The 26,832-nt window shown below is 38.6% G+C and overlaps 3 protein-coding genes across 8 annotated transcripts in view; 2 read left to right on the forward strand and 1 right to left on the reverse strand.

Moving 5' to 3' along the window:
* Window positions 1-5,423, forward strand: part of GIGYF2 (GRB10 interacting GYF protein 2) — a 91,788-nt gene extending 86,365 nt beyond the window's left edge. For all 3 annotated transcript variants that reach the window (XM_007429372.3, XM_007429373.3, XM_088132637.1), the window contains 7 exons: window positions 662-784; window positions 980-1,177; window positions 1,298-1,506; window positions 2,304-2,458; window positions 2,936-3,096; window positions 3,420-3,567; window positions 4,367-5,423. In XM_007429372.3, coding sequence (XP_007429434.1) covers window positions 662-784; window positions 980-1,177; window positions 1,298-1,506; window positions 2,304-2,458; window positions 2,936-3,096; window positions 3,420-3,567; window positions 4,367-4,434 — 1,062 coding nt within the window. In that variant the 3' untranslated portion in view covers window positions 4,435-5,423. The remainder of the gene's footprint in view (window positions 1-661; window positions 785-979; window positions 1,178-1,297; window positions 1,507-2,303; window positions 2,459-2,935; window positions 3,097-3,419; window positions 3,568-4,366) is intronic.
* A 4,813-nt stretch (window positions 5,424-10,236) lies between these two features.
* Window positions 10,237-22,613, forward strand: SNORC (secondary ossification center associated regulator of chondrocyte maturation). The gene is made up of 3 exons (XM_088132576.1): window positions 10,237-10,309; window positions 20,247-20,426; window positions 22,504-22,613. Exons 1-3 carry the CDS (start codon window positions 10,237-10,239, stop codon window positions 22,611-22,613), a joined length of 363 nt encoding a protein of 120 aa, XP_087988702.1.
* NGEF (neuronal guanine nucleotide exchange factor) overlaps window positions 22,020-26,832 on the reverse strand; it is a 76,790-nt gene continuing 71,977 nt past the window's right edge. For 2 of the 4 annotated variants that reach the window (XM_088132572.1, XM_088132573.1), the window contains exon 16: window positions 22,020-26,656. In XM_088132572.1, the coding sequence (XP_087988698.1) occupies window positions 26,484-26,656 (173 nt within the window). In that variant the 3' untranslated portion in view covers window positions 22,020-26,483. The remainder of the gene's footprint in view (window positions 26,657-26,832) is intronic. The other 2 variants (XM_088132575.1, XM_088132574.1) reach the window with 1 other exon arrangement.

Here is a 26,832-nt window from a genome sequence, read left to right on the forward strand (position 1 = left end):
TTATTTTAAAGGCAGATTGTAATTCTTTTCTGACTCAAAATCTATACTACTACTGATCAGTGAAGAAATGTACAATTCCACCCAAATACATATATTTGTGTATAATTAGCAATGTTGTATTTTCATGTATTATACTAAGAGCAGTTCTTTTGATGTCCTTTCAAGGTTATTCCACTTGGCAAACAACTTCACATTTAATTGTTCTAGATAAAAAGTTCACCCAAAGGCTCTGTCTCATGAATACTTCTATGGTCTCTCCATCTTACTTTTGTTATTGCATCTTTCATGGTTTCGCCTTCTGAACTGTTGGTTCTTCAGCTCTTTTAGTTGATTCCCTTCTTTTGCATGGGATATTTAAGCTCAATGAAATCCATTTATTTTACAAACACAGTTCTCTGCCTAAACCTTTTAATCTGAACCTTACTACTGTAGAAATTATTTCTCTTCGTTGGTAATATTAAATTCATATTGAGCTTCAAGCTTGGGTGTCTGACAGAAAAAGATTGCAATTCTATAGCAGAAGGGAGCAATAATCTAATAATCTAATAATCTTGGGTTAAGCCAGTACCAGCAGTCTCTTGTTCCCTTTTCCTTATTCATTACATTTCTTGTCTCTGTTAGGAGAATCTAACTGGCATTTCCTGTGTACATTTGCTTCTAGCTCCCTTCTTCTTCAACGTGGGGTCAGCAATCCAGTTCAAGAGCTTGTCAGTCACAGGCAACATTATCATTAGCAGAAATCCAAAAGCTTGAAGAAGAGAGAGAGAAACAACTTCGAGAAGAGGTAAATGTTATACTTTCAAACAACAGTTTTGAATAGCTGCTAGGAGATGTGCATTGGGAAAGACATCATTATATGATTCTACCTATTCTTTTCTGCTTCTGAGAAGTCCACTGTTGCTTGCAAATATGAGTTGTGGCTACCAGAGGGCACTCCTGTGATATTTTTCAATCATGTTTTGCATTGACTGTCTTCTAGCAAAGGCGTCAACAACGTGAACTAATGAAAGCTCTCCAGCACCAACAGCAGCAGCAGCAACAGAAACTGTCTGGTTGGGGAAATGTTGCCAAATCTGCTGGCACTACAAAATCTCTCTTGGAAATACAGCAGGAAGAGGCAAGGCAGATGCAGAAGCAGCAACACCAGCAGCAGCAGAGCAGATCCCGCAGCACTACAGTGAGTAGCTCCTAAGTTTTAATTTTTATAATTTCTCATTGAAGTCAAGACAGATTTAAATACTTCATGTTTCCTTGTGCTTGAAAATAGTGAATAGTATCATCCTTTTTTGTTCCCCAGCAACATTCAAATCTGCATACCAGCATTGGCAATTCAGTATGGGGCTCTCTAAGCACAAATCCTAGCAGCCAGTGGGCATCAGATCTTGTCAGTAGTATTTGGAGTAATGCTGATACAAAAAATTCAAACATGGGATTCTGGGATGATGCAGTCAAAGAAGTGGGCCCCCGTAATGCAACTAATAAAAACAAGAGTAATGCTAGCATCAGGTAAGAATGTATGTGGTTGAACTTTCCTTTCTTCTGTTAGACAATGCCCAAGCTTATTGCATTTCTTATAAATTGTTAATAGTGGATGAAAGTTTTCCATCAAACTGCAGCACAACCAAGATTGCTTACTTCATATTTTAGGTTAGCTGGTATAAGATCAAGCTGGTATAAGTATCTGGTATAAGTAAGTATCTGGCAGGGCAAAAGGCTACTACATGCAGTGGGCTATCCAGCCTTGTCCTAAGAACTCCCTAGAGTGATACATGCATTTCCAAGAGCTTAGTCCAGCTCTCTCCTTTGGCTACAGCCAGCATGGCACTCTATTTTGATTGATTGATTGATTGATTGATTGATTGATTGATTGATTGATTGAAAGCATTTGTATAGCCACCCATCTTAACATCAAACTCTGGGTGGCTTACAACTCACTCTAGCACATATGTTGGGTCCAGAAATATCCAGAATGATGCATTCGGGGCAAGGCTTCTGCCATGTGTCCAAGAGACACATGTTTTTCAGGATGGGAGGGTGGAAGGTAGCAGTCACTGAACAGGCAGGGGGAAGGATATCCCAGCACAGTATGGAGCCAAGTAAGTAATGGATAGTTAGGAAACAGTAAGTCCAGCTGGCTGTACCTCTTAAGTTTATATTTCATTGTATATCCATATTATATGTTATATAATTGATAAGTTGCTGGAGTGTTCTGGTATCTAGATTTGCCTACTTCATATATTGTTTCCTGGTAATCTACACCTCTTCCTCATATTCTGCAGTGATAGTGTTTTTCTGTGTCCCAGTAAATCTATAGGTGTTACAAGCAGGCATAATAAGAAGGTAGAAGAAGAAGAAAAGTTGTTGAAGTTGTTTCAGGGAGTTAATAAACCTCAGGATGGATTCACTCAGTGGTGTGAACAAATGCTTCATGCACTCAATACAGCTAACAACTTGGATGGTAAGCAGTAATAAAAGGTACAAGCATCTTACAATGTATACTATGTGTGCTACCACACATGACAAGAAACTGCATTATAATTGCATTCTAAATCCATGATACTGTTTTACAGTATAAATAAAAATAGGAAAATTGTAGAAGATCTAATACTCCTCAATATTCTTGAGGAGTGGATATATAAATTGTGATGCATAATACAGTTTATATGCTTGAATTGTAGATCTTAGCAGAGGACTTACGCATTGCTGAAAAGTTGAATGCAGTAGGAGTAGCCAAATAGAAGGTCCTCTAAGACTGTTGTTTTTATTAACAAGTAAATTCTTTATAACTCAGTGATTATAGGAAACAGATTTTTTTTATTCTTCTGCGGGCAAAAATAATTCTGTTTACATAAAGTTTTTAAGGAAGTTCATCAAACAATTGATACTGGAAAGCTCCTATCCATGTACTTACAATTCATTTCCCTTCCTGTTCTAGTTCCCACATTTGTTTCTTTCCTGAAAGAAGTGGAATCTCCTTATGAGGTTCATGATTACATCAGAGCTTATCTTGGGGACACCCCTGAAGCCAAGGAATTTGCCAAGCAGTTTCTTGAGCGCCGTGCCAAACAAAAAGCCAACCAACAACGGCAGCAGCAGGTTCATATTTCTGTCTTTGGGGAATATTTACAAATCAGCAGTAGGCATTACTGGGGGGAGAGAAAAATGCCTTGGATGGATGTGGAATTGTTCTTAAAAGGAGGGCATGTTTGAATATAGACACTATTAATCGTGAAGCTTTTCTTAAAACTGTTTGTAGATAAAAAGGAAATGGAGTAAAGCAGGGTCATATGGAAAATGTCTATCAGGTAACTGATAGAATATGAAAGTATGTTCTGATACATTCTTACAATAAGGAGAATGGTTCTTAGGCAAGTACACAAAGCTTAATTTTACCTTAAAATACTTCCTTTATGTTCCAGGATTCTGTATGGGGGATGAACCATAGTTCTTTGCATACAGTCTTTCAAACTAATCAGAGCAACAACCAGCAGTCCAGCTTTGAAGCAGTGCAGAGTGGCAAAAAGAAGAAGAAACAAAAAATGGTTCGTGCAGATCCCAGCTTGTTAGGTAAGTTTTAGAACCTCCAAGTTGGAATTAGTTTGGTGTAACATTGGGGTGCCTTCAAGTCAAGTGCCTGGACTAGTCCCTGCAGTTTTTTTGGCAAGGTTTTTTGGAAGTGGTTTGCCTTTGCCTCCTTCCTAGGGCTGAGAGAGAGTGGCTGGCCTAAGGTGGGACTAGAACTCACAGTCTCCCAGATTCTAGCCTGATGCCTTAATCACTACTCCAGACTAGCTGTCTTGGTGTGACATCTTTACTCTAAGTATCTTGCATTTTTCTGCAATAAACCAGAAATGTAATATGTTAAATAAATGAAGTCCTAGTCCCACAGGAACATAGAAACTAAGATTGAAGAGTTGGTGATAACTACGTATTTTTCCTGCTCTTGGGATTGCAAATTTATTTAGCTGTTGCCTAGTCAACACCCTTCCACTCTTCAGGGTTTGCCCCATAGGTTATTTTATTACTTCTGCATTCAGATGTATGCAAGAAAGTAAGCTACTAAAGTTTTATGTACATATCTGTGCATTTAAACTTCGTATACTCCACTCTCTTGATTTGTTAGATTCCTAGGGAACAGTAGATAGTGGGTATGTATTTTCTTATAAAATGTGAGATTACCAAGACAATTCTTTGATAATACTTTTATTATATGAATCAGTGTTTTAAAAAGTACTGGATTGATATACTAGAAAGTTTTTTTTAACTACTGTCTGTAATCTTGCATGACTGTTAAATGACTTGTAAATTGGGAAGTATGAAAAATGATCCATCTGTGAACTGATAAACTTGGATCTGTCTTTTTCAGGTTTCTCAGTCAATGCTTCATCAGAACGGCTCAATATGGGAGAAATAGAGACTTTGGATGACTACTGAGTAAATACAACTCACTTGGCTTTTCCTGTGTCTGTTAACCATGCATTCTCCACTGCTGGACAGAGTCCTTTCTCTTCACTGCAGTCATCTTTGCCTTGCAAATGGATCACAGAATCAATCATCTCAGGCTGTTGTTTCTAGCTTCAACAAATCCTTTCCGCCCAGGATTGCACAGCCACCTTCATTTATATTGGTCTTTGGTTTTTCTACTGGGTAGGCAGAAAAGAAGATTTATTCAAGAGGCTGAATTCAAAGCACTGTGAGTGATTTCTTCTCCCAAGCTATTTGGAAAGCCATCTGGAGGTCTACATATGGTAGCTTCCTTCCCTTCTGTCATCAATCTCACAACAGTAAGCCAGTGCAATCATGGTGGAGAGCTCATGGTTAACAGATGTCATTCAGAACCAAAATGCCATGCAGATACTGACTTCCATGCCTTCCAGTTTCAGGAGGTGCATTCATAAGCTAACTGTAAAACTGCCAACAGCAGAAAATTGTTGTGGTGGGCAGCATTCAGCTTGGATTGGTCTGGCATTGCACATCCCTGTCAGCCTATCTTCAGCACATTGCATTTGGGGAAGCTCAAGTCTGTCTTCATTGAGTGGTGATGTCAAAGCTACCTGAGTTCAGGCTTCAGCACATCCAGCCTTCTTGAACAATTGGGGACTCAAGTTGTGGGAGGAGGCACTTACTGCAGCTGAATTTCTCCTGTAATTCTCTTTCCTCCATAGAGATTGGGCCAGTTATTTTGGACCCTTCTGCTGTGAATTTGTCTCGTTTCAGAGACACATAGGATCTTTACCATATGTATCTTCATCAGTTGGCTTTGTATGAGAATTTGACACTACCTTTGGAACATGAAATGTAGCCAGATTTCATCTGGTTACATATGATGGTGATTCAGGATTTTGTAAGTTCTGCAGCAGCATTACGCCAAGGAACAGGGAGCTGTCGTCTTCAAAGTGAAATAAATGAGACAAGGAATTTGAGCATTGGCAGCGTCTGTGTTTGTAAAAAAAAAAAAAAAAATCACATGAATAAAATGCAGTGTGCTGGTCTTTGTTGCGTAGTACACTTTTCCATTACTTTCACTGTGCCCATATTTATGTCATCCATCTTTTCCCATTCATATTCCAGAATTCAGTGCAATTAGTTTTAGGCAACCCCCCCCCCCCACAGCCACCTCAATCTCCCACTTGCACAGGGAAGTTGCTGCATGAAGATTTTTTATGTCATTACCTGAAGAAAACAACTGAAGTTGTTCTTGCATAGTTTACTTTAATTTTTATTTCAACTGATTTTCTTCTCCCTTCTTTTCCTTCTCCTTCCAAATGCCAATTTGTACAGTAACGATATAGAGGTGGTTGCAGACTTGTATATAGTTTTGGATCTAATAGCACAGAGAAGCCTGTCACAATTCTGGTCTCCTGCTCTCCATTACTTTGTGAACTTATGAAGCTGGGAGAGGGGGGTAGTTAATGTTTACAACAGATCTTTAAATTCCTTCTGAACTCTTCGTAGGAGGAGGATAAAAAGCAAGAACTTAAAAAAATAAAACCTGGTTGTATTATTCTTGAGCACATATTGTTTGCTTTTGTCAAAGCCAGCTTTGGCAATCTTTTGTGGTGCTAAACTCAGCCTTGAAGTGCTACCAATGCCTCTTTCCTCAATTAACAAGCAACTACACAGGAGCTGGAGGGACAGCAGTTGCTTTATTTTGTAGTCCTAGAGGAATGTTGCTGGTTTTTCTACTTGATAATTTTAGAAGTGGAAATAAACATCAAGGCTGAAAATGTTTGACAAAGATTCACTCTTTGCTTCTTCCATTTGAAGACATTTGCTTATTCATACTCTTGTTTTGTTTATGCAAGAGGACCAAGTCTGGGCAGTTCTTTTTACAGCTGTAAACATGTAGAATAGAGACCTTAATAAGCCTAGTGTGATCAAAACAGCAAGTACTGTATCAACTGCATTTTTTTAACTAAACTTTTTAACTAAAAAAAAGCTCTCTAATCTAAGCCTAAAATATGCTGTCTTTTGAGAACAGAGGTGATTTTATGTGACTCTTAAATGTAGACATAAGCAGCTTCTTATTTAACACTTATTTTTTGTGCTAGATTTCATTGGCTGTTTTGGGATGAGTTGAGGAAATTAATTAAGCCAAATAAAATCAGATTGACTTCTATACATCAAACATATAAAACATTTTAGAATTCCTACTTCTCTTTCCATCCTCTGAGTTATTATAACTGAATATCTTTTTGATAGAGCCTTATAGAACAGTTTTGTACCTCTCACCTCAGAAGTAGGTCCTATTGCATTTAATTATATTCCAAATAAGCATGTTTTAGAATTGCAGCTGAAATAATCTCTTCCATACAAGTCTCAGTTTTTTAAAGTGAGGTGTAAATAAGTTATGTAAATAGAGATATAGTCATGCTCTTGGACCAGTTTGTTAGTCCAAGAACTTGCATACAAATAATTCTGAGCATATAAGAAGCCATTTCTTAATTGAATTCTTTTTAGTAAAAATTGGGCATGGTAGAACTTGAAACTCAGGAAACAACTGCCTTATTTGAAGGCCTTTCTTTTGTATAATCTTGTAATACATGGAGAGATGGACAACAGATTGAAATCTCTGAATAGAACCCTACTGATTTGCAGTGAATTGGCAAAGATCTCAGACTTAAATCTCACAGAATAGACTTGTACCTCTCAGTGCAAGTCATTCCACTGTATGAACCCATGGAGTCCAGTAAGTAATTGGCTCTTTCCTTTGAGCCATCATTTGTAGTTGGTAATCTCAGGAATCTGATAAAAAAACTATTTTTGCATCTTGAGCTCTGTTCTGTAATGGGTAGGACTGTCATAAGCTGTGATTTATTAGAAGCTTTTCAAGTAGCTTAGACAGATTTTAATATTTAAAGTCAACTCTCCTCTGCAGAGTTAACACCGATGGTTATAATTATCCAAACACAATTAATTCTTCATGCATAGTACCTTAATGTACTGATCATCACACAGGCAACTTTCTTCCTGAAAATGAGCTTTGAACTGAAACCCTCTAGAATAATCATGTGAAGTTTGATACAACTGTTAAGTAATATTTCAGTTACTGTGTTCAGTGGTGCCAGGTCATATAAATAGTTTTAATACAGCTCATTTCAGCAGTGTTAACCTTGCTGCAAAAAAAGGGGAATAATGCTCCAGATCACAGATGTTCAGATGATAGTATTGTAGGCTGTGCTGTGACCTTTGCTGCTAATGGTTTGTGTATATGTGCGTGCGTGGATATATAGCAGATGGTAATTTACCTTGGTGCCTGTCACTTGGGAAGCAAGACATCTAGGTGATTATAGATGAGCATTCAGCATGCAGTTCCTTACCCATGCCTTTTAGAATATTATAATTTCTTTTTTACTTTATAAGCCACTTTGAGTTCATGCCAATGTAGCAAATAAGTTTATATACTGTATTACGTTTTTTAAAAATCAGTTCACCAAATGGTCATACGCACAGCAGTGGCAGGCTATGCTAGGCTAAAGGTTGTCTATGTTGCCAAGTAATAAGGAAAATCTTTTCACATTTTTCCAGCTATGGTCAGGTGTGAATAAAAGTGAGCGTTTGCCAAAGGAATGAATACAGCAGTTAGGGATGTGGAAAATTTTTGATTTTAGCCGTTTCAAGACTGAAACTTGGCGATTTCAAAACAGACCGTTTGCATATTTGGTAAGTGTTTCAAACCCAAAGCACTTCAAAAAATGCTTGAAACAGTAGTTTTACACATGAAATGAAAAAGTCTGCAGTTTCACATGCAGGTGGTTTGAATCGAAACAGTTTGTGTGACCCAAGTGGCAGAAAGGATTTCAGACTGGATTTCAGACTGACTACAGAAACACAGTGAAGTTTTTCCTTGCAACCGGTACCAAGTTTTTATATGCATACCAGTGTAAATTACCACTCCGCAACTGGTAATCTGAATTTATTGAAATATAATCTTCAAGTAGTGGTTTATCATTTGGCCATTAGTATAGTATAGTAGTTGATGGTATTGAACTAGGGCTGAGATGCAAAATTGGCAGGGGAAGAGGAAACCATGTCTACCACCCTGAGATCTATGGAGAAATGGCAAGATATGGGTTATTAAAACTGTAATTAGGTCAAGTTCCCATTTCTATTATTACTCACTTTACTCTCAGATTATATTGTGCATTGAGAAGATGTTTTGGTAATCCTGTGAGTACTGTAAAGCAATTTCAGTGTGGCAGGAGACCTGATCTTGAAAATCAAGTTCTAAATCCTATTTCTTCTGTCTCTGAATTTTAAACAGGTACTCTTTTAGCTAATTTGGCTGTAAAACTGTTTCTCATTTGAAGCCATTTTTATCTCTGTAACAGCCTCTAAAAGCTAATAATTTCCTAACAGAAGATTGGATTGACAGAATAAGAAAACGATACCCTTTCAAAATCCCACCAATCATGATCGTTCTCACTAGAAAACAGTACCCATGGAGTAAACAAGCAAAACAATTAGGGTTTAATATAAGCAAAAAATGCCTTTCAGTACCTATAAAAACCCAGATGGAACTCTTATAAAACAAAATATCTGATCTTTTATAGGAATAAATAGAAAATGTAACATTTATTTAAAAGCTACCATTCTGCCTCTATATAGCAGTTTAGAACAATCCAGTTTTCAGTACTAAATTCTATAAACTGAAATTATAGCAAGGATATATATTAGCTCTTAAAATAGTTTTTCACACTTTTATCACAAATAAAAACTGGAATGAAACTAAGTTATTTGAGCAATGCATATGTTTTCCAGTAAAACGGGCTGAACAAAAATAAGTTTACTGTAGTTTGAATGTAAATTTTAGGGCTAGTTAATTGCTGCAAATCATTTCCAAGTGCCTAACTGATCTTAGCTGATTTTCTAAGAGCTCATGTAAATAGGTATCCTGAAGTGATTTTCTTCCTAATTAAAATTTGAGTTCTACCTCTGATTTGTTCAAAAATACTTTCTGATACATATTTGAACATAGGGGTTCCAGTTTTTCAAGGCACTGAACATTTCTGGAGCAATCAAATATCCCCATACCATTTATATGATTCTTTCTGGCTAAAGAAATTAGGAGTGGTCATTTCTTAGCAAACAGGAAACTGTCTTTCACAAAATGCCCAGAATTTAAATCAGGACAGTTAATAAATATGGACCTGATATTTGAACATGGAATATATTTTAAACCCAATTTGCATTAATAGATTGTGTTGAATTCAGGAACTTCTAACATCTGTAACTTTACATGTTGTATGATTGCCATCCTTCTGTTCTGCACACACACAGTACACCCTATGCAAACATATGCCTATTTTAGGTACAGAACTTTTTATGAATAGTGTTATTCATTACTATCCTAAACTTAAGATATGTAGTCCAGTTATTAGAAGCCTAGTGCAGCCTTTGGGGTTTTGCTGCTAACTGCCAATTAATGTATGCCTTACTCTGTTGGGGCAGGATTGAGTTTCCAAGGCCCAACTGTAGAACTTGGGGGTGGAGAAATAAGACAAAATTGTTAGAAGGTGGAACTGCCTTCTGGCTTAAGGCAGTTAATCAGTCCGCTTCTGCACGTGTAAATGAGGCTGCAGAGTATTTGCAGTTCTGCATATGTATATGTCTACATGTGTAGAGATTTGAGAGCTGACTGGACAAGGTTTTGATTTAGCTTCAGAAAGCTGATTCTTGATTAAGGTTTCAGAGAGTTTGAGCATTCCCAGAAGCATCTCACTTTTTGAAGAGGCAATGCCCCACACCAAGATATTTCACCTCCTCCTACTGACACTGTCTGGAGCCCTGATCCCTTTTGTGAAAACTGGTAAGTTGAATTTCTTCTTTCTGGCCAACATTATAGTCCAGATAACTTTTTTTCCCCTTTCCCTGTGTACCCCACCCCACCCCCACCCCCACCCCCGATTCTAAATTTCTTTTCCAGAAACGCAGTATATAGATAACTAACAACTTAATAAAAATTGGATGGAGTTAAACTGTACGTGTTTAAAAGAGTAAGGTTGTATAGCTAGTTTCAGTTTGGTCAGCTGGAACATAATTAAGGGTTAAAGCTGTCTGGAACTCCTGCTTAAATCTTTATTGATAGGGTGTGTTCAGAAGAAGCCACCATATAAGCAATTGACATGGTTTTGACTATAGAATTCTAGGAATTAACCACATTTTTAATGGAAGTTTCTAATTCTTTATCCGCGAAGATGAGACTGGTAATACTTGCTGAAACCTCAAAAACGACCCAGGTGTTGGAGTAAGATGTATGATCCACATGCAGGTTTCTGTGGCATTCCTAGGGTTTTTCTCTCCACATAGTTGCAGAAGGAATTATGAGAAATAGCAAACATATCCCAAGGTGCTTAATTTGAATAATAGACTGCAGAACTTATTTATGGATGGGTTAGTTTCTCCCATTTGCTCAGTACTGTGAAAGTCACAGTTCAAATATCAGTGAGATTCAATATTATAAAAATATGTAGGAACAGGTATTACTATATTGTAAAGTATTAAGTGTAGAAGTAATTTGATGCTATATATATGTCCATTGTTCATGGAAAAGAAATGCAGAATGTTGGAGGTAGATAGGCAAAGAGAAATGTTGGCTATAATGTTGGCCAGCTAACTGAATTTAACGGTTGGTAGAGCAGGATCCATGCGCAGATAACTTACCATGAACGAATCCAACTGATAGCATTGAGGATTGTAGAATATTCCACCAAACAAAATAATCATGTATGGAGAAATAATGGGCACTCTTTTAGTGCTCACTGTGTCTCTTATTTCTCTCTCATTCTTGGAGATTTCAGACAAAGATATTTTCTAGCACTGATTCTTGAGATTTCTTTATATGGATTATTTTGGGGAAATTATAACTCGAATCTTTAGATAAAAGAATATGTACTGTACTGCTGAGCTCTAGTCCCTTGCTGCTGCTTGTGTACTAGAGAAGAATTTTGGTGCCGACTCTGGTGTCAAGGTTCTCAATCCAGTGCAAAATAAATAGGCTGTGCTGATATTTCTGGAAATAAACGTTTCAGTTACAAGTGGGAGAAGAATACAGAAGAGTTTCCAGAATATCATAGTAAATATATATATTAATAGGTGTATCTTTTTTATTTGATTTGCTGGCATTAAGCTGCTCAGTTCCTTATTCAGCACTGCACATTTGTCTTATTACTTTTAGGACTCTAAGAGGTTGTTAGCCTTCTTTGCTGTTTAATAGCAAAATGTCCATGATCTCTATTTTTCACTTAGGAAATTAAATACACAAAAGAAATCTCATCTCTTAAGATTATGACACTTCATTTTTTTAAACAAAAAAATTGTTTGCAAAATGTTTCTTAAATATTTGATACTGAATGGGGGTGCTTTACTTTGGATGGAATGAAATTTAGAAGACATTGAAGAAGAATGGAACTTCATTGTTAAGGAAAGGCACTCTGAGTCCCTCTCAACTCCTGGTGAACACAGGAAAACAGTCATGAAATTTCTTCACAGCAATATGGACAAGGCTTGCCATTGCCTCTTTTCAGGATACCTTTTGACTTCCTAATTTAGCCTACAGCCCTGGTATTTACTGGTGGTCCTCTGTCCAAGTACAAGTCCTTTCTTAGCTTCTAAACCCAATCATGATCAACCAGGAGTAGGGAGATCTGTAATAAAAAGTGTCTTGTCAAATGCTATGCTGAAATATGTGTAAAGGATCTCCATAATCTGCAAGAAATCCTTTAAGGAAAAACTGAGATAAAGCTAATCTGGCAAGTGCTGCTTTTTATAAATCTGGGTTACATTCTGGCAATCAACTGCATTGCTTTCAAGATGCCTACACTGATCACTTTATGATCTGCTCTAGAATTTTTCCTGTATGTTGTAGGTTCTAATATAGGTCTCATGTACATGCTTTTAATACTGTGTGATTCCACAGTCAAATGGAAAATCTGTTTGCAGGGGAATGAATTATCTGTCTATAGGAGTTCCCCCCCCCCCCCCCCCCGTTCTGTTCATGCAACTTTTGAATATAGTAATGTAATTAGCATGCATTTACCAACTGGCTCTTTTTAACTAATTTTAACTCGTGTGTACTTGTCATTGAAGCATGCAGCCTCACAAGTGCACCTCTGCATGGAGTTCTGAACAATAATCAGTAATAATTATTAGTGTTATCTAATAATAATCAGTGATAATTAGGTTATATAGTATGCATTGTGGAGATTACTTTTTTGCCCATTGTGTTTTGGATTTTATTTTAAATAAAGTTTTCCAACTTGCTTCTGGGGGCAAGGGGGAATGTTGCTAAGCCCAAACAGTTATGAAAAGGGTAGGACCAGCATGGTGGTATGCCTAGATGTGCATTATAGACAGTCCTCTTGTAAACAAGGTTTGTTTAACATTCAGGAGAGCTACGGCACTCTGCAGACCCAGAACTGAGGGTTGCACCACAGAGTCCCCTTGTGCCTCTGAAGAAGGGCTTCTTTCATCCACACACTGGCCACATGCCCATGGTGGCTACCTGAATCCGGACAGCCCACTGTTGGTTTCCAAGAGCACTTTGGTCCCTGCTTTTCTCTCTGTAGAAGACTCCTCCAAACTGAGGAAGGAGATATTTGAGTCAGCTGGAAAGGAGAAATGGTAGCAGTTGAGTCCGAATCTGTGCAGAAGTTTTTCCCCTTGCTCAGTCACACACGTGTAAAGATGAAGTAAATGATAAAACAATATTTGAATAATCTACTTTCTTTGGGCTAACAGAGATTTAGTCCCACAGCTGGCTTGAAGTAAATGGGCTTAGTGCTGTATAAAAATAAGTGAGCTTGTGCAGAGGGTTGTATTCTTGGTTCCAAGAAGATACAATCCCTATTCCCATCCTGCCCTTCTAAGATTAAGGAGGAAAGATTTGCTGGGCCAAAAGCTGACTCTTGATACTTTGCATATTTAAATTCAGTAGACCTATTATTTAAAACAAATAGACCTTTCTCCTAATTATCATAGCTACCTTTCCCTATATCAATAAATCTGAAGAAAGCTAAAGGTAATTCAAAGAAAAGGCTCTCTGCACTGAAACAGTATTACTGTGATACTTCAAATTCCTGCCTAACACTTAAGTGAGGGGACAATCCTATACCGTTTCCCGCTTCCAGTGGTTGTTGAAGCCAGCCCTGCAGTGAAGCAAGTGGCTTCAAACAACATTGGAAACCTGGGGGGGGGGCACATATTTGCCATGTTAGCACACCATTTCACTGAAACAGCTGCTTCACCCTGAAAGGGACAATATTAAATAACTATGGCGGTTGATTTACTGTAAGAGAGAGAAAGAGGGTGTTGTGGAAATTTATTCCACAGTCCCTCCCAAGCACACCGCGGCTATGGGGGGCCGGTGCACCATTTGCTGTTCAGCCTCAATTCCTTCAGAGGGCAATGCTAAGAAAGTGGCAAAGGGGCCATTTCCGAAGTGTTTGTGAATGCCACAGAACTGCACGCTGTGAGAAGGGGGGGGGAGGTACAGGAGCTGCTCATATCAATTCATTTATTGTCATTGTACAGTAAATGGGGCGGTGATCTCTTTAAGTGGCTGGGGAGGGTCAGGGTCATTTTATGAAGTCCGGGGGCAGGGAGAGATTGTTGAGTGAGGAGAGGCGATTAAGCCAAACAAGGGTTTGTACATTTAAAACAACAACTGGGAAATCATGCAACTCTTTCAAAATTTGGGGGGAGGGAATGTAGGCGCAATTATTATCCTATCTGAAGTTCCTTAAATAAGTTTGGTTAACCACTTTAGTGAAGTGGTTTAAGCTTGAAATTAGATCCAGATGAATGAAAATAAAACGGTTAGACATTTGTTCCTAGTAATTGAGAGATTTTCAAGGAAATCTGTGTTCTTGTTTATCCCAAGATAAGCTTCGTTATACTGCTCCTTTATATTAGATATTTTCTTTCAGTTCTTCTAAAACTCTTTATTCTCCTGAAAGCATTTTATAGTTTTTCAGATACCATGTTGAGGGTGGAGAACGGTGACGACCTACATACAAGCGGAGGAATGGCGCCGCTTTGCTCTGTGCTGCTCACCCATTCACAGAAAGTGTGTTTCAAAAACACATTCTTGGAATGGTCTTCTACCCTTTGGACTAGCCAAAACAGCGTTAGCTTTGCACACCAGGAAAATGGCCAGCTGAGCAAAATAAATGGCTGCTATAATTAACAGTAGGGGCGAAGGGGGGTTTAATAAAATTAACCCCCTTTTTCCATCTTTTTTTTTATTGCTTTCTTGCTTGCATTTCTTGGGTGCTTGCTTTCTGTGACATGAAAATACCTGTGCTTTCCATTTATTCATCAGGGACTCAAAGCCAGGTTGCTATTTTCTGAGCCCATGAATAGAAAATAGCTTGTATATCTTTGCAGAAAATACGGCATGTTTTTACACAGTCTATGTTATTCAGATGGCTGTAAAAATCTCTCAATCATGCATTCAGCAGAACCTGCCAAGGCGATCTGTTTTTTAATGATTCAGACCATTTAATAAAAATTTCCTCCACAGGCTAAAGGCAGCAATTGGAGATTATCAGAATTTATCACTTATCTGTCATATTTGGCATTTTCAATGTTATGGAGATAGCCAATTCCGTATCATATTCCGTATTCATACCTGCCAACATTTCAGAATCGGAAATGACCTGCTAATTTCAGGGTGCCCTGCACAGCACAACAAACTAAGTTGTTTTGCTCCTGCCTTTTCTTCCAAGGCAATACAGTATTCTCTCTCTAGGATCCTAACGGCATAATCTTTGTGGGTGGGGTTTTGTTTTGCTTTCTATTTTTGTGCCTTTCAGTCATTATTGACTCCTGGTGACTGCCTGGACAAGTCCACAAGTCCATGCCATTTTCTTGGCAAGCTTTTCAGAATAGTTTTGCCATTTCCTTCTTCCAAAGGCTAAGAGAAAGAGTGACCCAAGGTCACCCAGTTGTGCCTAAAGCAGGATTAGAACTCACAGTCCTCCAGTTTCTAATCCACCTTCTTCAACCAGTACACCAAACTAGCATTCGGCTTTGTGCAAGTCCAATCAAACAAGGTACCCAAATGACAGTTTCTTAATGTTTCTTTCATAAGTTTGCACATTGAAAAGAAGCTTTTATAGTCCAATTCTGGAAATATTTCAAGGACCACATACCAATTTTAATTAAGTGGATAGAGCAGATAATAAGGAAGGTTATCAGATTAATCCCTGTTTGTTTGCTTAGAAGTAAGCAAGAGCATCAGTTGAAAAAACTCCTTGTCAGCATGGGTACTTATGAGTCTCACTAGATGGAGTGGGGTATATTCCTAGGCAAGTGTGAATATAATGCCAAATTCAGTAAACCATGTTACACAAAAGGCTGGTTCTTCCAACAACAAACACCCCACCTCCTGCTCAATAAAAACATCCTCAGAAGCAAGTTTTTCTATGAAATGTTTGAATAAATGATTTGCCCAATGTAATCTTACATGAGCCTATTCCAAAGTGAATTCCATTAGGCTTATTCCTAAGTAAGAAAGTAGTAGAATTGCAGCTTTATTAAGCAGCACAAGAATTCCTTCACTTCTACCTCTTTCCCCACTTCTGACCGTTGGCTTATAATATAGAAATAAATTGCCATCTGGAAAAATATTTTTAATTTGTGCTTCACGTTGCATGCATCAGAATCTTACTAAGGATAGCTAGGCTTCTTCACATATCTCTTTGTTCTAATCTGCTCTGCATTATTTAAGCAAATAATAAACTTATGAGGTCCTGGACACCCAAAGGAATCGCCTGCCCTAAAATATGGGGTGCCGGGGAGGGGGGGCTGTAAATGATTACAATTGCTAATTTATCATTTTAACCATTATGAGGTTGCCTTTGCCCTTAAGCATAAGGAGGAAAAGCCCTGAACAATGTATAAAAACTATTGTAAACATTCTAAAGCAAAAGCAAGTAAAATGAAAAGCAGTTCATTAAGATAGAACTGTTGGTGGAGCTGGTGGCTGAGGCATGGGAAGACCAACATAAGAAGGTAGCTTTTTAAACTATGTCTAAAATATGCCAGCATTGGAACTTGGCACATTGCAGAGGATAGGTTATTTCAAAGCCCAGATGCCACAATGGAGGTCTTCCAGGTGGCGGTTCCTAGGCTGGTGCGCAAAGAAAAGAGTCTTTCTTGACAATCATATGTACCCCAGTGGCTAGTGTAACTGGAAATGCTGAATGATTTTAAAGAGATCCCTTTGGCATGTCTGTATATCTCTCTATAATTCAGGTTGGCCAGGGCAAAGACCTGCACAGGGCAGATCCAAGGGCAGATCCAAGTACTGCCAGGGCAGATCCAAGTACTGCCATATTGTTTTCAGAGAGGGAAAAAAATCCTCTTTCCCTAACAGCTGCATGTTCTGCCAAAGCAGACTTTTCGATATAGAACATTTCTATCTTAACAACTGGAAGTGGACTATCTCTCACCATCATGTTACAGTAGGATCCTTAAAAAATAGGTCTGATGACTTGGAATCTCTTCCTTCCTTCCCTCTTTGAGACGTGCTTCAGAGAACTCCCCAACATGGCAACTGGTTTTCAAACTCTGAGTCTATAGCATTTATTGAGAGAGAAATTAACAGTGAATTGATACCAGGGGTGGTAGAACTTCATTAATTAGCTTGAGCAGTGTTGTCTAAGATTATCACAACATTTTTGGGCTGTCTCTTGTCCTATGACAGGGATAGATAATCTAGTGTTTTTCAGATACTTTGACTACAACTACTAAAATCCTTTGCTATTGATTTAACTGACTGAGGCTGCTGGGAACTGAGGTCCAAAACACCTGTTATATGGCTATAATTCCCATAACTCTGAGATTATCTATCTATCTATCTATCTATCTATCTATCTATCTATCTATCTCAATCTATATAATTAGTTTTTTTATACTCGGCGCTAAACTTATTCTTGTCAGCAAGGTACCTTAGAAACAGTGTTTCATTTCAACAAGACACAAAAAGCAGTGGCCTGATTATTGTTTGGTGCAATTTTGCTGATCGACTAAATACCTAGGAGGATCTGTCTGTCCGTATAAATGTGCACCCACACACAGAATGATGCTGTGTTCCTGCCTTGTTGATCTTCCTTGGCTACTCCTGCAATCCTTTACGCTGGGCCATAATTTTACACAGGCTTTGTTACATGATTAGGTTGTACATGATGGTGGTTCCAATTTTCAGCCGGGTGTGGTATTTCCAGAGGTTCAACAGGGCCCTGTAGAATGTCTCCAGTTCTTGCTAAGGCCTTTGCTTCAAGCTGCCTAACAAAATGAGCTTTGATTCCTGCCTTCTGGGTCTACCCGCATATAAACAGAAATGGCTTTTCAGTTTCTCCAGAGGCACTTAGGGGAAAAAACAGGACGTGAATTGCAGCATCAAAGGAAATGTAATTTTCTTGGAATCTCACCTGAGGGAGGCATCATTTTGTTGGAAGATGTATAGATGGTCTGTTTCCTTTTTCTGCTGTTCTGGGTTGCTGCAATGCATTTGTGCTCGCTTGAATAATGTTCTTACACAGCTCCTTTTGTGGGAGGTTGGGTTGTTACTTTGGTAATGGAGTACTTGATTAGTGTGGGTTGTCTTCCAATAGATTTGGGTTTCTAATTTGCTGTTGTTTCCTCTGCTGATGAGGGTATCCAGGAAGGGTAGCGTGTTGTTGTTTTCTTCCTCTCTGGTGAATTTTATTCCTTCGAAGATGTTAATGGTTTCATGTGTCTTCTCTAGCTGTTCCTTTTTTATTATAACAAAGGTGTCATCTACATACCGGATCCATACTTTAGGTTAGATGTGTGGAAGTGCTATAGTTTCTAGGCATTGCATTACAATCTCTGATATGAGTCCTGGCAGTGGTGATCCCATGGGTGTGCCTCTGATTTGTTGGTATATTTGTCCATCAAACTGAAAATAGGTAGTGAGGCAGAGGTTGATGAGGTCCATGATTCTGGGTATTTTCATCTGGGTGTATTTGGTTAGGTCAGGTGTGTTGTGTAGTACTGCTGATATGGATTCTTTTGCTAGTTCTGGGTTTATGGACATAAAGAGTGCTGTGACAGCAAATGAGACCATAATTTCATCTTCATCTATGTGTACATCTTTGATTTTCTGGAGGCACTGTAGTGAGGAGTTGATAGAATATTCACTCTTCTCTGTGAGATGTCCAAGCTTTTTTATCAGTTCTTTTGCTATGTTGTATGTTGGAGTCCCTGATAAAGATACAATTGGACGGAGCGGTATGTCAGACTTGTGTATTTTTGGTCATCCATAGAAGCATGGGAGGATGGATCCACTGCTTTTCATCCGCCACTGTTCTTCCTTTGTGATCTGCCCTTTCTTAGTTAGGTCGTTAAGCGTTCTCTTGATTAGGTTGTCTAGTTAGGTCTAGTTGCAGCAACCCAGAACAGCAGAAAAAGGAAACAGACCACCTATACATCTTCCAACAAAATGGATACCCATGCAACTTTAGCAAAAAGTGCCTGACCACTCAACCTACTACAACACAACCAACACAAGCTATGAAAAGGATCACACTGCCATACATTAGAAACATCTCAGAAATTACCAACAGACTATTACAATCACATGGCATCTCCGTAGCACACAAACCAACTAAAGCCCCCCAAAACATCTTAAGCAAACCAGAAGACCCGGTAGCACAAGAAGAAAAAAAACGAGTCGTCTACAACATACAGTGTAAGGACTGTAACAAACACTATGTAGGACAGACAGGCAAAAGGCTTGCAGAGCGCATCCATGAACACCAACTAGCAGTCAGAAGGCATGATGAAAACTTAATCTCACAACACATGGACAGACTTAACCATAGTTTCAATTGGGAAACTGTCAGCATCTTAGACCAAGCTAAATCCAAAAATGCAAGGGAATTCTTGGAAGCTTGGTATTCAGACAAGGCAGCCATCAACAGGCACATAGAGATAAACAACATCTACACACTATTCAGAAGAGACAATAGAAAGGAAAACAAAAGACCAGAACATCTCCTCACCAGCAGTCATCACCCAGATAAGCAGAGATTAACACCAAGATCTCCACCAGACATACAAGCAGTAAACAATACCTTAATCAAGGAACTACCAGAGGAAAAAACAGAACAGAACAAAACAAAACCCACACTCCCACCAACACTGGCAGGGCATGCCACAATATATAAACAGAGAGCAAACTCCATTCTGTTCTAGCACTGAAGATGTTACCTAGCCAGGTAATGAAACGTTTGCAAGAAAAGAACCAAGCTCAGAGAACCCCAAGGACTCCACAGAGAAGCTTTAGCTGTGGCTGAAAGTTACTTACAGCCTTTTAGACCTTATCCAGCAGAGGGCAGTGGTCTCTATGTTTTGCAACAGGTTCTCCTGGTACCTGTTGGAAGATGCTTTTGAAGTACAATACTACTGATTGTGGCTTGGACTAGTGACAGGCAGAGCAAATTTTTCTGCTTTCTTTTTTTTCTCTCCAGTGAAAGCATCATCAGGGAATTCCTCCCAGGGGGCTTTTTTCTGTAGTAATGCTACTGCTACTGCTAAGGGAAAGGCCTACCTTGAGAAATTATTGAAGGTCTTATTCCCTTTTAGAAATTCAGAGAAATTGCCTATCCACTTTCTCTGCTTGTTTGTGCCCAGCTGTAGCTGGCACTTTTAAGCACAGGTATTGGCCTGCTCTGGATTGCCAAAAGACTAACTGGCTTTATGTTTTTTCCCAGCAGAATATTCACAAGGGCCTATCCCAACGTTGTGGAATGATCCACCGGAGCTGCCATCAGGTGGAGGACCTTTAGAAACCACTCCCCCTGCCCGCTTCTCAGATTCTACAGGATTCCCACCATATACATCTGATTATGAACTAGAGGACACAACCCATCTCCACCAGCTGGATAATGGAAATGGTATCTGTGCTTGGCAGTGGGGCTAAGTACTGGGATGGTTCTAGTGACATCTTGTTGGTCCTTCTAATAAAGGGTTGAGGAACTTACACATCCCCTTATGGCCACAAGCCCATGAAGGAAAGAATGAAACCATGTATTTTTGCTGAGTGGGTCCAGAACATACATACACTTCTCTTTTTCACTGATTGGCTACATAAAGAGGCCTGGCTGGCTATATCAAGCCCAGGGGAGCTTTTAGGATTACTTTTATTCCTCTCTTACAATTAAGTTTGCAATGGTTTGGGGGAGATAGTTAAAAGGGACAAACTGTTTCCTGAAATTTCTATCCTGGGTATAAGCACACTGCATGTATTGCTTAGCTGGTGGGATGCAGGCAACAGTATGTTTGCAAACCAGTCTTAGAGATCCTGGTTTGCATAGAAGAGTGGGACCATACCTGGGGTAAAACTGGGCTTTGGTTGTGCTTGTGGCATTCTGGCCAGAGGGTACCAAACTGACTGGCGTTGTGTCTTTACCATTAGCAAGGAGTGCTGCATGTGGCAAGTGTGCACCTGATAACCCAGTAGGCATGTGCAAAACCTTGAAGAGGTTTGGGAACAGAATGTTCTGAAGAACAAGAGAAATTTCTTGTTCAGACCATGCTGCACTTCCTCTAGACCATGCTGTTCAGTTGTCAGTTTTCCAGAAGTAAATTCTTCAGACTAGAAGTGGTTCAAATTGTTCTGAACATGGTGTTCTGGATAAAACAAGCCTTTGGGGGAGAGGGGGGGAACCACTCCCAGAATATGACCTTCATAAGAGAATTAGACGAGAAGTTTAAAGAATAAAAAGCAATACATGAATCAGTGCATGGAACTGGCGAATGCAGTGACAAAAAGATACTGTATAGAGAGGTATAGTGAATTAGTGCTATATATCAATGCTAATTTGATTTTGAGTGTGCATGGGTGTGCATGTTGTATCTGTTCACATCTCCATAAGTGAAATGTGTCTAATAAAAGTTGTTAACAGCTGCAACATGAGGTTCTCCAATTCCCATTTGAATCTCAGCTCATCCCTATTTTGAAGAGTTGGTGGTAGGGGATGTAACTGTGCATATTCAGATTTTTTCCTCTTTGTCTTGCCTCCTGCCTTAATTTTGCTTACAACTACTTACTATCTTTCTGTGCTTTAAATAATGCTGCCTACTCCAAAAGGGAATAGTGTGATGCGTGTGTAAATATGTGCCCATTATATGTACATTTATAGCAGTTCATCTACAAATGCCTGTATCCAAGGACATATCTATAATTTATTCCCAGATCTATAAAAACACAAGGAATGCAGTCCTCTATTTTGACTTGCTTTTTAAAATATATTTAGCATAAACCACAGTGCATTTAGTTCTAATCATAATAAATGGCCATGGGTAATTGAAAACAGGAGCAAATTTCCTTTCTAGTTTCATATTTTCAAAGAGCAGTCTGAGGCTCTCACACGCAATACAAATTAAGCCATGTCTTGTTGATCAGCAACGCGTGTCATCCAAACCATAATATGGCCTTGGTCAGGGACCCCAACTCTACTTTTGCTCTGACTCATTGGTTCAGCATTAACACACACACACAGACACACATGCACACAGAACAAAAATTATCCAATTATCTTTATTTTTCACATCTCATCTATATATCAACTTTTATGATATTCCATCTCTAGTTTAAGATTGCAAAATTTAGTGTGGTTAAACTTTGCCAATTTGAATTCAGGGAGTTAGAAAGCAAGATCTTCCAACTTCAGTTGAATCAAAGTATCAGATTTTTATTTTTTTTTAATAATCGAACATCTGAATAAAATATTTGCAGTTATCTTGGCATGATGCAGAAGCGGTTTGCTATTGCCATCTTCCAGAATATTCTTTCAACTTCATGGTCTATTTTAAAGTACTGGGCTTCCCAGATAATCAGGGATGTGTGCGGGGGGGAGGTCAAAAGTCTTTGATTGTATATCATTTTTAACTAATTTACTGCTGTATTGTTTTCTCTATATGCCATACCTAAGTACTCTTCTGTTCTCCTTCGTCTCTCCTCAACTGCAGGGTCTCTGGGCCCTGGGGCTATCGGTGCCATAGTGATTGCTGCTCTGCTGGGTGCATCTGTGATCGTGGCCTTGATTGTCATCACTCTACGGAAATGTTCTGCTTCCTAAAATCAATAAAAAGTGGTTCCCTCCCTGAGTATTCTCTTGTCCAATCTCCCTCTTTCCTCTGTGCTTGCAGACTTTGTGGGCAGAATAGGAAGAACAAAGGTACACCTGCATTTCAGGGGGCAATCTGCCCTTAAGCCACCTTGGGCCATGGCCACTGGGCCTCCTTCTTTTCCTTCAGGCAAAAGGGCTTTGAAAACACGAGTTTAATGATTGCACAGTTGGGTGTTGGGAAGAGGAACATCTAGACTAAGAAGCTGCTACAAGCATCAAGTTCCTGACCAGAAGAGGTTTGCACCACCAAATATGATGAAGCACGTGCATTACTGAAAGGCCACGTTAGGTTCATGCATGCCCTCAAAGGCACACATCCAAACTGACTATGAAGGCTTGACTGCTATAGCAAAAATTAAACAATAACCAGCGGCTTAGCTTTTGATTCCTGAAATATTAATGCTGGGGAGTAGGAACAAGCTGTTCTGTATTTATTTTCAGATGGCCTGATTTTATATACTGTTCTGTTATAATTAAACAAACCTTGTTTTTTTTTTCTAAATACCATGTTTGTCCTGGCTTTTTTTTTTTAAGCAGCCCAATCAGCTTTGTTAACATAGTATATACAAAATATTTGGATATAATTTTGGGGAGAGATAGGGAACATTTAAGGTTAAAAAAAAAACTATACAAACTTTTCCTTTTGTGTAAAGCAACAATATTTACTGCATGCCCTTATGAACATGCACTTCTATTTATTTGACCAATAATGTATGAGAGTGGTGTAACTACTCTGACTTTAAACATCAGTGTGAAACTCTATTAACATCTCCCAAGTGATCAACTTGGTTTGGGGGCTTGTTGTGGAGTAGCATATTGTGACAGGCTTATGTGTCAAGTGGTACCTGGTAGCTGGCTTGTAAAGTTAGAGCCACACCGGCCACCCCATGAACCATGCAGCCACTCAGGTTAAGCTTTTGCACAGTACTCTGTTACATATTTACTTTCCAGTGAGAGATTTGGCTGATCACCTCCTAATACATCACATCATCCAACCTAAAGTTAGCACTTTTTTCAATTTATGAAGAGCTGCTCTGCCAGAACTTATTTATGTTTTCTTAGACATTGGAATAGCTTGTCAGAGTATTCAATCTTAAATTATTCTGAAAGTATGTTGACTTGGATTGCGATTGTTGGGCTTCTAATTTTCATCAGTTCCAGTCAGCCTGATGAATGGTCATGGATTCTGGGATTTATAGCTGAACATCCAGAGGATCATAGGTTCCTCATTCCTTCTCTAAAATATTAATATATCACAGATATTAATATATCACATATTTATTAATATATATAACAAGAGATCCTGTGAAAGATGGCTTTCCTCCACTGCTTACATCATTCCAGATTATCCTTCCATATATTTGCCCAACTTATTATAGGAACTGACTTATACATTGTCTACAATTTTTGGGTGATACTTTCATGTTTTTATACAATCTTATTTACTTTTTATTATTTTGCAAGTAAACTGTTTAAAAGGCACAGCAATGGCATAAGCAAAACATGATCGGTATTAGAGTAACATTGTGAGACAGGAGAATAGATGAGGGCTCATCCATGAAGAAATGGCTGTTTCCCCTCCAAAACTCAGCCACTTGTGTGATTTTAGACATGTATCAGTATAGCTCATCAGGAAAAAATTACCTTAATGCAATTTGGAAAGCTGAGTTTTTGATAGCAATGAAGCACTAGGATCAGGTTTGAATAATATTAGTGACAACTATGCTAGGTTGAATTGGCCAGGAATGTCTTACGTTTTTCTGTCATTTCTTCCCCTCTTCCTTTGTTCATTTGGAACAAGGGCGAGGGAATTACACACCTGTTTTCTACCTAAGATAAAGCAATGTGAAAATTCATTATGGCCATCTAGTTGCCATCCAGAATTCTGCTAGTCAAATCTGGTAGCCCTAGAACTATGGGTGGGTGAGGGTTTTTTCTAATCTAATGATTACAAATTAAAAGTTTTCACATGCTTCCAAAAATGAGAGATTCATTTGCTGTCCTTTCAAGCTGAAAACTCTTATTTCTGGGGTTTGGTATTACTGATAAGAATAGATAGTACAGAATCAGTTGGACCAATGGCCTCTCTCAGCAGCTTCATCTCTTCAAAAGCCTCTCAACTCTGGGCAAATTAAGACGTTGGTTATATTTGTGCCTTGTAGAAAGGGCATTTATTAACTATTTTTGGAGTATGTAAATAAATATTTTTTGATGATTGCTTCTATCACACTTTTAATATGCAAAGCGCTTTACAGTCTTTTAATCTATTAGGCTTGGGACAATAGCTGACCATGTGGCTTTTCCAAAGTTAGAAGGATCTTGATGCTGGTTATAGCTCTGTATTAAATGAGGAGACATTTCTTGTTCTTCTGGCTCAAGGCTTTCCTTGAAGTACAGACTTCATGCACTTTTCTAAGAGTGCACAACAAATGTGCAAATACATTCCTATTAGTTTGATGCAACTTTGGAGATATTTAATACAAATGTTCATCTTTTGTCTCAAGCCTCCTTCCACTGAATTTCTTTGTATGGGCATTGTCTGTTATCTGTATATAACAGCAGAACAAAGGAGCAAGATATAGAACTTGGTTGTTCGGACTATGAATGAGTTACCTAAGCTTCTCAGATGTTGCACCCTTGTGGAATGTTGAGTAGCTTATTTAGCTGCGAAAACATATTCTTCCCTGCTCTTCTTTTACTTCTTTTTCAACATATGCAAATGCTTAAGTGAGTGCAAGATTTCTCAGAGAAATCTCTTCATGGGATATTGTCTCAAATATTGTATTCTCCTATACAGTTTAGTGCAGCATTTGCTTAGGACAAAACCCTAAATACACTTTCCATTCTGGCACCGACTCTCAACATAGCTACACTATCTGTGGTTGCCATTGGTGGGTATATCAGATAATTATATTTGGATAAGTAAGTGTAGTTGGTGATTGCTTTACACAGGGAGTAATGGTTCTTATGAAATAGAATATGCAGGGCTGATATTGAGAGTCAGTTAATGTGGTTTGGCATACATCATTTTGAAAAGTGTAGGCTACAAAGGTCAATAAAATAGAGGGATGGTAACCTGAGTTCCCATTTGTGCCTCTGCGACCAACTGACTCTTATTTTAGAAAATATAGCTTGTATACTTCAGTATTACATTCTAGAAATTGGAAATTCATAACCCAGGGACCCAAATAAATAAATACTGTGGTGCATTTTAACTACATAACATTGTACTTTCTAATCACTTTGTTACCTCTCTCTCTCTTTCTCTCTCTCTCCAAAACCAAGAAGAAACTGGTTTATCACATGAGCAGTTCAAACTCAATTCCTAGGAAAAACTTTCTGAGTATAGAAACATGGAAGCTGACAGTTTATAACGTAGGCTTTCAAAGTTGTAGTGTCCACAACTTCATTATCTTTCCATAAGAAAATCAAATGCTGCACATTTTTGTGCCATTGGATGGAATGCTAAAGGACCAAGTTGCTAGATTTATAGACCTTGACATAGTTTTCCCAGTCGCTCAAGTGATCAGTTTCCTCACCATGCAGAGTTAACAAATTTACAATCTTCAGAGTTTGCAGTACATTTGGAAAGACATTTACAGTTTCTACATCTGTACAGGCCCATGACAGCCTCACTTCTTTTCTGTCTGTCTTCAGAAATAATATCCAGCTTGTAATGAGAATGCAAGGAAGCCCAATAGTTCATAGGTGAAAGGATTCACTTGCCAAATGATTCATATGCATTCTCTCAATCACTATATTTCATTGTCTCAGTTCCTGCCATAAATTGCTTCTGAAGAACAGATGACTAAGCAACGATCATTGTCTATTCCTGCTGCTCATCTTCCTCCGCTGACTGTCGTCGGATTTGTGCACTCGGAAACATTCCTTTAAATTCTGAGATCGAATCTTGGGATTCATAATCTCTTCACCCATAGAACTGGGGAACCAACCTCTTTCTTGATCATGCAGACGCTCCCCAAATATCCAGCCTGGAGTAAAAGAAAATATAGTGATAGTGGAAGAAACATACCAAAAGAGATCAAATTAATATTGGCTTAATGATTCAATACAATGTGCAGAAAGTTTTTTTTTCTTTAATCAGAATGTATTAAGGGGAGCTGGTTACATAGTCTTAAGTGTGAAGCAGATGTTACAACTAATGGAA

The sequence above is a fragment of the Python bivittatus genome, unplaced genomic scaffold (assembly GCF_059951505.1).
Source record: "Python bivittatus isolate LINGU-HERP-01145 unplaced genomic scaffold, Pbiv_v1 ctg000980_np1212, whole genome shotgun sequence".
NCBI classification, from domain to species: domain Eukaryota; kingdom Metazoa; phylum Chordata; class Lepidosauria; order Squamata; family Pythonidae; genus Python; species Python bivittatus.

What these genes read in the sequence shown, in the direction of transcription:
- SNORC (XM_088132576.1), top strand. Translation starts at nt 10,237, where the DNA reads ATGCCCCACACCAAGATATTTCACCTCCTCCTACTGACACTGTCTGGA. An exon ending in GATCCCTTTTGTGAAAACTG is followed by an intron (nt 10,310 to 20,246) that starts GTAAGTTGAATT and finishes TTTTCCCAGCAG; the next exon opens with AATATTCACAAGGGCCTATC. An exon ending in CCAGCTGGATAATGGAAATG is followed by an intron (nt 20,427 to 22,503) that starts GTATCTGTGCTT and finishes CCTCAACTGCAG; the next exon opens with GGTCTCTGGGCCCTGGGGCT.